Raw genomic sequence first — 11,929 nt, 5'->3', positions numbered from 1 at the left:
ACGTGGGCGAGGGCGTGGCGGCCATGCTGAGCCCGCTAGGTGAGTGACGCGGGCGCCGACGGCCCGTCCGGAAAGGACGGCGTGTGATGCGCTTTGTCGTGCGCAGGCATTGACGTGGACATCGATGTGGAGCACCGGGGGCACAGGACTAAGGTGACCAATCAGGAGCAAGGGGGTGTGGAGATGGCCGGAGCTGAGGGGGACGCTCAACCCGAAAAGGTCAGACTCCGCGCACGCTCAACATTTATACGCTGTCTAAAATTCCTTGTTCGGGAGTCGGGAAGGAGCGAATGACGCCGAACGCGTTCATCATTCCTGACTCCGCGATCGTCACGAGAAAGCGATTTTGATATCGCGGACTTGCTTGAGGCCAAAAATGTCCACTGAAAATCTCTCGGGCGATGAACGATAAGCTGCCGAGTCACGGCATTCCATATAGTTTTTGATTTGTCGCAAAGCATCATGGGATATATGCAGGGGCTTACACCTGAGAAGACATCGCAATAGATGAAATCTGCAAAATAGCAATCCGTTAATAATAAGTTTGCACGATTCATAAATAAATATCAGTGATACTTGAGTGACGTGCAGGTGTTGTATTTGTCCACATCCATAAACTCTACACCAGCACACTTATTCACAAGGCGTGTGTGTGCAGGACACAAGATTCTTTATTGTTATTGTACAAGACAGAACGAAAGTCGGTTGCACTCAAGAACCGGACTCGAATCAAATCAGTATAGTAAGGAAGGAGTACTTCTATTCGCGTTCTGCGCACCACATTTCTACCATTCACTCCGTGTATCCATGTTACTCAGAAAAGAAACGGATGCATGTATTGGATAAATAAATAAAGGCGTGGTCCATATTGCACTTGTTAACACGCGATTTCCTGCCTTAAACCATTAGGCACTGTGCAAAGCATTATGGGAAATGAGGCTGGCGGAACCCCTTTTGTGTCCCAGGATTCTTTGCGGTGTTCTTTTTAACAACAGCACTGTAGTTGTCGAGAATCAAGCTAAACGTTGGTCTTTTCTTGCATTTGTTCCTGTCCACATTGTTGTTCGTGTGCGCATTAGCGATGCGTTGGGCTCGCTTGCTATTTGTCGTCGAATTCATGAAACTGACTGCGGCTCGTGCGTTAAGCGGTGGCATTCTTCTCATGTCGGTTGCGCCTACAAGCGACAAATGTTTGAGGACAAGCTGCTCCGTAAGGTTTCCACTTCTGCAAAATAATGGAGCCCAATTGTCCTTGTAAGAGTCTTTCCCGTCACATCAAACTCAAATGAATGCCAACTGTACCCGACACGTGCAGGTGAGAAACTACGCTAAACTGATTGCGTCACGAGCGAAGCGCGATATAGCGAGCACGGAACATCTTGGGATTGTGACCCCATTAACGCCTTTGGCCCGTGTCAGGCTTCAGCTGCTGCCAAAGAGTCCGATGACGAGTGGACTCACGTCACCAGCAAGGAGGTGGACCCCTCTAGTGGAGAACTGCAGTCCATGAAGCAGGCTGGGAAAGAGGAGCAGGATCAGGATCAGGATCAGGATCAGGATCAGGATCAGGATCAGGGCGCTCCCGTGGCGGTCCACAAGGCTCCTTCGAGCCTTGAAGGCGGCGGCGCTGTACCCTCAACTTCCTCCAGGTAACGCCGGGGTCCCCGCCCCTGCCCCGAACCCCCTTTTTGAGCCGACCCGTCTCTGTGCCCTCCCCAGAGGCGGACCCCCGCCTGGTGGAGTCTCTGAGTCACATGTTATCCATGGGCTTCACCGACGAGGGCGGCTGGCTGACCCGCCTCCTCCAGGCCAAAGATTTCGACATCGGCGCCGCCCTCGACGCCATCCAGTACGCCAAGAACCCCCGCCGCTCGCAGCCGCAGTGACGGCGGGCGCGCCTGCGTCGTTAGCATATCGCACATCTTTGTACCGCACGCTCGTTAGCCACATAACGCCCGCTTGTCATCATGTACTCCACGGGACGTAGAAGGCCATTACTTCTACTCCTGTCACTAATCTGTACAATCAATGAATTTGATTGACACTCAGTAAAGATGCTTTGAACAGCTTTTTTTTACTATTATTTTCAGACAACAAAATGTCAACAAACGTGTGTATGCAATCATGTAGACGTGTGCGTGCGTGCGTGTGTATACATCCAGGTTTGAGGATCGCTGGCACGTGGCCGATTCGATACACGGGTTGCAACACCAACCAAATATCTTTATATTTTCAAATTCATTATTTAAATAGACCACAACTATTTATTTTGTCGAGTTAATCATCTCCACAAACAATATTTAAGCACTAAAGGCTTTTATTTTATTTTTTTTGCTGCTGACTGATTTACGCTTTGGGGTCGGAAAGTAAAAATGGTCGAGAAGCAGCATTCGTCCGCCGTGGGAATCTTCGTACTGTCGAGAGGGTGAGCGATCACGCGCTGCTGCTTTTGGGTTCGTTTTCTCATTAGTCACTGCAACGACTTCCAAGTTGAAGAAAAGAATCATATACGACGTATATACATTACAAATATATATGCGTGTACAATGCAATGTAACACTTCTGCTTAAGTTAGGCGTACTATTGTACTTTATGGCTGTTGGTCAATGCCGTATTTTATTTTAAAACCACTTCCTTTTCAACTCATAAATACACGTCAAACACACTCGCATGAACATGTCAAATCCATTCATCAAATATCCTCAAATCCTTTCACATTTCCATCTCAAATGCACCCATACTTGTGGGGGGGGAAACAAATCATCTTGGGAGATTTATTTTAAGTTAGATACATTTTGACAAATAGTTATAGACATAAACACATGAATTCTATCGATTAGATTATAGATAGATACATTCTATCCGGAGGGAGAATAACGGAAATCCGCAGATAATTAACACCCATTAGAATTGCAATGAAAAAAATCTTCTTGAATGAGTGTGGAAGTCTTGCCAATATGCGTTTTCCACAAAAAACAGGAGTCGTCCCCCCCCCCCCAAAAAAGCAACATTTTGATTTAAAAAAAAAAAAAGAAAACTGAATTTGCGGGGCCTCGCTGTACTCCAACAGCTGAACTTCTCCCGGAAGTTTGGAAGGCCTCCATCAGAAGGCGACATCAAAGTCTTCTCCACTGTCAAACATGGAGGAAGCGGGAAGGAGGGGGCGGGGCCACGTGACGGGCGGATGAGCGGCGGCGGTCCGACGCGGGCCGCCGTCGGCCGTGACGAACGCCGCCGCGGGTCCGCGGTCAGACGCGGAGGAGGAAGCGGGAAGCAGGGGGCGGGGCCACGTGACGGCGATCTCGGGCCCGGGGGTGTCGGCGACGTCGGGTCCCGAAGACGGCGGCGGTCTGCGCCTCACGTCGGGAGTGTCGACGTTCGACTGACGGGACAAAAAGAAACCAAAGTAGCTTAGCTTAGCGTCGCGACTGTTCGCCTAGATTAGCCCTTGTGGCATCGTAGCGGGCGTCACCCGATGGCGGCCGTCGGCGTCGCGCTTCCTCTTCCTGACACGTGCGCACACAGAAAACAAGCTTACCGACAAGTTGATTTCTTTGAAAGTGGGTGTGGCCTAAAAACAACCTCACCTGTCAGTCATGCTGTTGCTTTGGAAACACCACACGTCCTTTAAAATGTCTTGGTTGTCTTCATCCTCGGGCGGGTCCACATATTTGCTCCAGCGGCTCACCTGGGTGGGGAACACCTGCACGCGCGCACACACACCTGCTTGCACAAAAATACACACCCACAGACACGCGCGCCGCCAACACACTTGCTGTTGATGGCGACGGTGTCCACTTCCTGTCTGCTCTTCCTGCCGCTTCCTGCCAATCGCAAGCGGACGACGTCAAGGTCGAGCGGGGCCGACGGGCGCGCGCTCGTGCGTGTTAACACTTTGCGGGTTACCGTAGCGAGCGCGCGGCCGCTTCCTCCGACGCGGCCCCCCTCCCGGCGTTCAGTCTCCGAACGTGTCGCCCGCAGTCCGCTCCGCTGCCGCCGGCGAACTCCTGCGTCACGACGGGAAATTCAGATTTCATATCGGTCGCCTTACGTCCGAAATGACCTCTCGTCGCGTCTCAGTTCGGGTTTGCGAGCGGTCTCGGTCGGGACCGACCGAAGGATCTATGATGTGCGCAGGTGTCAAGTAACCGAGTCAAAGTATTCTTTTACTCCTTACATTGTAACACAAATATCTGTACTTTCTACTCACATTTGAAAGATGAGCTCGTTACTTTTAAAACATTGGAAGGTTAGCGACGGCGGGGAGGCGACTTGTTCCACTGGTTTTTGTTTTCAATTCCTTAATCGCGATCCAACGAGTTTGTTCAAACAGCAGCCGTTTTTCTCTCACGTGCGTCGGACTCCGACCGTGGAGATTCAGCATCGCGGCAGCACCTGTTGTGATCGCGTGACCATTAGGAGCCAATCGAACAGTTTGTTTACCGGAAGAGATTTGCCGCCTGCCTTGGCTTGCTATAAAGAAAAGAGCTTTTCAAAATGAACTTTTCTATTCTTCCGGAAGCCAGGCCCCAAAGCGTTGCGTCCCCTTGCTAACACTAAGCCGCTCCTCCACATGAAAGACGACGTGTCATTCAAACCGAACGTATCCGACCAACTCTGAAGAGCAAATGAACGTTGCCTCCGGATAGTTTGGATTTGGGTCGGAAAGCAATGTGGCAACACAGCCGCTGCCGCTGAACATCCTCAGAACATGAACAAGATTGGTGGCGCTCTCTCTCTCTCTCTCTCTCTCTATATCTATATCTATATATATATCTATATATATATTTTTTTTCTATCCGAAGCCATACTCCTCAGCATGTCGAGTTGAGTAATGACGGCTGATCTTGCATAACTTGAGCGCTGCAACTTTCTCTGTGCATATAAGACATGTCGGGAGCATTAACATCATATTTCAAACGCATTCAGTGGGCAAATCTAAATGTTCGAAACAAATCTAGCTTTTGGTATTTGTAACTATTTTGTATGTAACTTGACTTCAATACAGTAAACCCCCCTCCATCGCGGGGGTTACGTTCCAGACCCCCCTGCGATAAGTGAAAACCCGTGATCTAGAAATATGGGGAAAATAATAGTAATACATTTTAAGGCATAGCGAAGTAATAAAAACCGCAAAATAGCAGGACCGAAGCGTGAACTGCGATATAGCAGGGGTGTACTGTTGTACATATAAATCAAATATAAGTAAATGCATTTAGGCCTACCTGTTTTTGTTTGTTTTGGTCATTTATATATATTTTTTTCTTTTTTTTTTACGCACAACTGTATACAAAGACACATTATGCTTTTTTCATCTTGACTGTCTGACATGAAATCCGTGTCAACTTTTCCTGTTTTAGGTCAATTGGGGGTACCAAAATTTGCTAAATGCCAAAATAGTAAGAGAATGCTGTTTTTGTTTGTTTGTTTTTTAGACAAATACATATCATAGACAATAGAGTCGCGCTCAGATACAAAAATATTTTATTGTTGGGCAGGAAAATATCAATTTCTTTTTTTTTTCTACATAAGGGAGTGGCTTCAGTACTTCTACCATAGTTTGAACTTTTATGTAAGTAACGAATACCCGTACTTTTGACGTCTGACCAGGACATTCGTAGGAATGTTTATGTAGAAGAATTTCCATAAAGATCAAAGACGTACACTAACGATAAGGTACATTTTCATGCCAGGCCAGATACATTATTTGAAACGACCCTACGACCTTCCAAACAAATCACGGCCCGATGGGTCGGCCCCTCCCCTGAAAAGGCCAGCTGTTGTTTCAGGGACGCGGTACTTTCACATTCCTACTTGCTGTCATAAATACCGAAAGATGAGTTCAGTCTGTCCTGAATTGATTGGGGGACCGTATCGGCGTCAGACATGAGAAGAAGTGGGACCAAGGAATTCCTCAAAGGACTCGGGGGTCTCGGGGGGCCGCAATTCCTCACACGAACCTTGAGCAGAGATTGTTTCTCCCCGCACACTTTGCAAGTCCACCTTTTCACCTTCTTCACCTGCCACACATTTGAAAAACAAAAAAGCACTTCAGCGGTTTTTGTTTTAGTTGGGGTTTATTGTGTACACCTTCGACGTCAGTTTTACGACATCTTTGGGCTTGTTCGTTAGCAGCATATAAAAGGTTAGCAACATTAGTCGTTAGCTTTCAGTGTGTACCGTTAGATACTGTATATTTCTATGCTGCTGCTGACAGGACACGCACACTAGTTTTTGTTTGTTCAAACTGACCCCACTATGTTATGAACACGCACACGCACACGCACAGTATGATAGCAGGTGTAGGAAGTGTTCGAAATGACTGGCTGCACGCTTCCACAACACTGCTTACATTTGTATTTGATACATCCCATTACAGATGCACATCCAGATAAGCCAACAAACGCACACCGTAATCAACATAGGGTGCGTTGGGAAGTTCAGCCCGGAACCTTCGGTAACGCAGAGCGTTGGTAGTGTGCGAGCCACTCGATAGAAGTCAACCTGACACATTCAATATGGAGGATGTACTGACGCATCCCTAGCAATGGGCAACACGTCCAGTAGTAAAGTTAGAGACAGCGGAGCACGCGCTGTCAGCGGACTGATTTTCCAAACGGACCCCAAACACTAGGCTGGAGCTACGATTGGGCCGAGACTGCATGACGTCACGACGGGAAGCAGTTTGGGCCCTAAAACAAGCGGACAAGCACTTTGGCGGTCTCTTTTCCAACCAGCCTAATCATTCAACTTTGACCTCGACCAATAGGAGGTTTGTACGGCCCGGGCCGCGACTTTTCTTTTCTTTCTACCCTCGAACAGAACGGATAGCTTTTTCAATCTGGATACTTGATTTTGTTCTATTCGATACTCAAAAGAAAAGTTTCGTGTATCAAGAAGAACAAATACCGGCAAGTGGGAATGTCAACATTTTGGAATTCCTAACAGTCCGTTGTTCGTGTTCTTACCTGTTGCACTTGGAAGCAGTCGCAGCGGAAACATTTGACGACGTGAAACATTTGGGACATCATCGACACTTTTGGGTTCTTTGCCGCTCGAGTTGAAGTGACGTCAAACATCCGGTCATCATATAGTGGGACAACAACAGAGCGCCCCCTAACGACGCAGAGGCGGTGTTGGGAAGCGTTCGTTTCTTCTTTTACTGAAACACTATACTGTACATTTTACTTAGATTTCATTGATTTTTATTTTTATATGGTGCACTATGTAGTTGACACATAAGTCTAGTGTGAACAAAAGAATCCATTTGTAGTGATTTGGGAGAAAGTAGTAATGATTGATTCCGAAGGCAATTTTTCAAAATCCAATTGATCGGAAAAATTCTCGACAGATTAACCCGATTATTAAAATAATTCCTCGCCGACATTTTTTCAGTCCCTAAAAAATTACTGAATAATGATTTATTGATTATTCATTTGACATCATGACAGGACGGATGAATAAAGTTCAAGTTAAACAATAAATGAATAAAAGTCGACAGCTACATCTATGTTCATATACATAATAAAAGTTTCCACATTTATTTGTTACATTTCAGTCACTCAAATATTAAAACAAACTGACAATTTCCAGCCATCAGTAAACTAGGTCACATCTCTTTCACATTAAAAGACTTCCTTCTTATTTCATAGAAGAAAAATCGCACTTTGGGGGATTTTTGAGAAGATCGGACTCAATACATTAAGAGATTCCCCTAAAATAGAAATAAAGGTTTGTTTTTCAGATAAAAATGAAAATCTGGCAAAAATCTGGATACAAGATACAGGAGTAAAAAAAAAAAAGAATAAAATGAGTAAACATTTTGTGAGTTTTTGTCTTTTCAGCCCCCCCCCAAAAAAATGAAAAAATCTTTTTGGGGGAAAAAGAATCTTCCAAAATGGATTTCCTCCAACACAGGAATTTTGTTTCCCCTTCCTGAAGTCTTTTATTGTGAAAGAAGAAGTGAGGCAGCTGCCAGTGACGTCAAACACCAGGACACGTGAGGAGATCAGAGGTCAGGGGTCACCGCGTTCGTGGTCAAAGGAGGCGGAGCCGGTCTGGCGGCGTGCCACCCGCCGAGCCTCGCGGGCGGCCATCTTGTCCCGGATGTCCCGTTTCCTCTCAAAGAAGTCCACCAGCGGCGGCTCGGTCAACACGGACGCCAGGACCTGCTGGAAGCTGATGGACCAATCGGCGTCCTCCGTCGGCGCCCCCGGCGCGTCGTCGTCGGCCGGCGCTCGGCGCGCCTCCTCCGTCTGTCCCGACGCGGCGGTCGCCCGGTGGTTGTTGTTGAACTTCTTGCCGACTTCGCCGATGCGCAGCAGCAGGCTGGCGACGGTGGCGATGGCGTGGTACAGCTGCTGCTCGTCACGCTCCTCCTCGCTGAACATGTTGTACAACGTCTTACACAGCTCGATAAACTGCTCCTACACGCACAAACATGTAAACACGTGGCTGGCTCATGAAGCCTGAATATAGAAACGCACATTTTATCACAAAACTTTGCTTGTCGCTCTTCGGCAGTTGTCGATTTTTGGGGGAGCCTCCGACCATCCATCCATTATCCTCCCGACGGGTCGCGGGCGAGCTGGCGCCCATCTCGGCTGACTCTGGGCGAGAGGCCGAGGGAAGTGATCGCCAGCCAATCGCGGGGCACGCAGCGACAACCACTCGCACTCACGTGCACACCTACGGGCAGTCTTCCATCGACCGCGCGTGTATGTTTTTGGCATGTGGGAGGAAACCGGAGAAAAGCCACGCAGGCGGGGGAAGAACATGCAAATTCCACACAGGCGAGCCCGGACTCGAACCCGCAACCTCACAACTGTTAAACAGGCAATCGCCGTGCCGCCCTTGGCTGACCCAACGGCGCCATCTGGTGGCAGCTTGGTGGCAAGGACCCATGTTTTCTTTTGATTGGAAAGTTGCAAACTATTTCAAGTTACATTTCACGTTCACCTTCTTGCTTCAACATGCATGTCCAGCATATTCAATAGTGAGTTGACTTCCTAAAATATTGGGAAACAAAAGGAAAAAACAAACAAACTGCGCACGCTAGCCTTGTCATTCCAGCTACAAAAAAAGAAAAAAAGCAATTTACCACCATGTACGGATAGTGTCGATTGAAATCTGATTTTCAGTGATCCCTCACTAAATCGCCAATCACCTATTGTGGATAATCATTTGTCATATCGCGGGATTTTGAGTGTACGCTGTCATCACTTCCTAGCCTAAAAGTCATACAATCACATATAACAATGAATAAAATGTACATAATTTACAGTACTACTGTGCATTACTGCATGTTTAAGAGTATAGAAAATATTTATAAGAGTATGGCAGAGGTTAATAGTAGTGAGGAGAAGATGAATAAGAGTCTGGGGAGATTCATACAGCTTTAAAATAGGTGTAAATAATCAAAGAAACTTTGCGGATTCCACCTATTGCAATTACTCCCGAATCTACAACGGAGGGATTTGCAGCGGACATTTTTGGAAGGGTTAACGACATCCCCGATTCCAACGAAGCGGGACGCTAAATTAAAACAGAATACAATGATTTGCTGATCATGTTCAACCTATATTGAATTCAATACACTACAAAGACAAGATATTTCATGTTCAAACTGATAAACTTGATTGTTTTTAGCAAATAATCGTTAACTTAGAATTTGATGGGTGCAACACGTTCCAAAAAAGGCTGGGACAGGTGGTGGCAAAAAAGACTGCGAAAGTTGAGGAATGCTCATCAAACACCTGTTGGGAACATCCCACAGGTGGACAGGCTCATTGGGAACCGGTGGGTGCCATGATTGGGAAGAAAAGGAGCTTCCCTGAATGGCTCAGTCATTCACAAGCAAAGATGGGGCGAGGTTCACCTCTTTATGAACTAGTGCGTGAGAAAATAGTCCAACAGTTTAACGACAATGTTCCTCAACGTACAATTGCAAGGAATTGAGGGATTTCATCATCTACGGTCCATAATATCATCAAAAGGTTCAGAGAATCTGGAGAAATCACTGCATGTAAGCGGCGAGGCCGAAAACCGACATCAATCCCTCAGGCGGCACTGCACCCAAAACCGACATCAATGTGTAAAGGATATCATCGCATGGGCTCAGGAACACTTCAGAAAACCAATGTCAGTAAATACAGTTTTGCGCTACATCCGTAAGTGCAACTTGAAACTCTACTATGCAAAGCAAAAGCCATTTATCAGAAACGCCGCCGGCTTCTCTGGGCCCGAGCTCATCTGAGATGGACCGACGCAAAGTGGAAAAGTGTTCTGCGGTCCGACGAGTCCACATTTCAAATTGTTTTTGGAAATGGTGGACGTCGTGTCCTCCGGGCCGAAGAGGAAAAGAACCATCCGGACTGTTATGGACGCAAAGTTCAAAAGCCAGCATCTATGATGGTATGGGGCTGTGTTAGTGCCAATGCCATGGGTAATTTACACATCCGTGAAGGCACCATTAATGCTGAAAGGTACAAACAGGTTTTGGGGAAACATATGCTGCCATCCAAGCAACTTATTTTTCACGGACGCCCCTGCTTATTTCAGCAAGACGATGGCAAACCACATTCTGCACGTGTTACAACAGCGTGGCTTCGTCGTAAAAGAGTGCGGGTACTAGACTGGCGTGCCTGCGGTCCGGACCCGTCTCCCATTGAAAATGTGTGGCGCATTATGAAACGTTAAATACGACAACGGAGACTCCGGCCGGACTGTTGAACAGCTGAAGCTGCACATCGAGCGAGAATCGCAAAGAATTCCACCTCCAAAGCGTCAACAATTAGTGTCCTCAGTTCCCAAACGTTTATTGAATGTTGTTCAAAGAAAAGGTGATGGAACACAGTGGGGAACAAGACCCTGTCCCAACTTTTTGGGAACGTGTTGCAGCCATAACATTCTTAGTTAATGATTATTTGCTAAAAACAATCAAGTTGATCAGTTTGAACATGAAATATCTTGTCTTTGAAGTGGATTCAATTCAATATAGGTTGAACATGATGTGCAAATCATTGTATTCTGTTTTTATTGATGTTTAACACAACGTCCCAACTTCATTGGAATCGGGGTTGTCGGTCTGGCCGTATCAAAATCCATTTCTGGTGATTCGGGAGTCGAGAACGGGCGGACGATTGCCAACGCAATCATTCCCGACCTTCAATCGCTACGAAGGGGTTTTGAGTGGATATTTCTGGTATCATCGAGGACAGCGGTCACTAAATGGCAGACCGCGGTCCGGGTCCAGAACCAGTCCCATACGGACCCACACCACAGCCAAAAAAGAAAGGTTATGATTCAAGACATACACGGTGCTTCTATTTGATATCGCGGGGGCGAGAGAAAGAGACTCAGCGTGGAAGGTGAAAGTGACCGATAAAACAAGAGAACCTTTGGCGCAAATGGTCGTTTTGGTTCTACTTTTCAAAGTTCCCACTCGGAGCGCGTATTAAAAGTGCATGTACGTGAAAAGCCATGAGGAAACAAACGGAACTTCTTCAACGGTTCCAATTGTTAAGATTTGTGAAATGAAAATACAGCATGTAACTTTGTTTGAGACTTCACTGTTGTCAAGATGCCAAACAAACTTGATTTAAACAAGTAGAACTTTCTCTTTTTATTTACTTTCTCTCACTGTGAAACGCAGCCCTACTTTGATTTAGTAAGTGAGAGAATATTACAGTTGTGCGCATAGGTTTGATTATCCTTGGCAGAATTTGTAAGACGTGTTCAATTCTCGAAGGAAAACGAAGGATCAGGCAAAATATTGCATTTGATTTTGAATGGGATTCAAATTAAAACCATAAGACATTGCAGAAAAGCGCAATCATTCAACAAACTATAACAAACAAAATAACGAGACGGTGATTGTTCAGTCATCAGTCAGATAAAAATCACTAATTCATATGAAAAGTATGCAAAC

The 11,929-nt window shown here is 46.4% G+C and overlaps 3 protein-coding genes across 5 annotated transcripts in view; 1 reads left to right on the top strand and 2 right to left on the bottom strand.

The window, feature by feature from the left end:
- Positions 1-2,069, top strand: part of sqstm1 (sequestosome 1) — a 4,426-nt gene extending 2,357 nt beyond the window's left edge. Inside the window, 5 exon segments of the mRNA XM_061685141.1 lie at positions 1-39; positions 107-219; positions 1,420-1,608; positions 1,610-1,649; positions 1,720-2,069. The exon segment at positions 1-39 is cut by the window's left edge and continues 21 nt beyond it. Coding sequence (XP_061541125.1) covers positions 1-39; positions 107-219; positions 1,420-1,608; positions 1,610-1,649; positions 1,720-1,886 — 548 coding nt within the window. The 3' untranslated portion in view covers positions 1,887-2,069.
- A 562-nt stretch (positions 2,070-2,631) lies between these two features.
- Positions 2,632-7,069, bottom strand: mrnip (MRN complex interacting protein). Of its 2 annotated transcripts, XM_061685147.1 has the most exons (7): positions 6,969-7,069; positions 5,961-6,020; positions 3,907-4,007; positions 3,773-3,824; positions 3,588-3,703; positions 3,473-3,506; positions 2,632-3,382 (listed from the first exon to the last, which is right to left on the bottom strand). In XM_061685147.1, exons 1-7 carry the CDS (start codon positions 7,029-7,031, stop codon positions 3,104-3,106), a joined length of 705 nt encoding a protein of 234 aa, XP_061541131.1. In that variant the 5' UTR covers positions 7,032-7,069; the 3' UTR covers positions 2,632-3,103. The 2 variants fall into 2 exon arrangements, with proteins under 2 accessions (XP_061541131.1, XP_061541130.1); XM_061685146.1 differs by having other exon boundaries at positions 3,588-3,824.
- A 439-nt stretch (positions 7,070-7,508) lies between these two features.
- Positions 7,509-11,929, bottom strand: part of LOC133407384 (TBC1 domain family member 9B) — a 30,046-nt gene continuing 25,625 nt past the window's right edge. For both annotated transcript variants that reach the window (XM_061685205.1, XM_061685206.1), the window contains one exon: positions 7,509-8,426. In XM_061685205.1, the coding sequence (XP_061541189.1) occupies positions 8,016-8,426 (411 nt within the window). In that variant the 3' untranslated portion in view covers positions 7,509-8,015. The remainder of the gene's footprint in view (positions 8,427-11,929) is intronic.

This window comes from Phycodurus eques, chromosome 9 (genome assembly GCF_024500275.1).
Source record: "Phycodurus eques isolate BA_2022a chromosome 9, UOR_Pequ_1.1, whole genome shotgun sequence".
Lineage (NCBI taxonomy): Eukaryota > Metazoa > Chordata > Actinopteri > Syngnathiformes > Syngnathidae > Phycodurus > Phycodurus eques.
The sequence above is the reverse complement of the archived record's forward strand: the minus strand, read 5'-3'. Positions and strand labels throughout refer to the sequence as shown.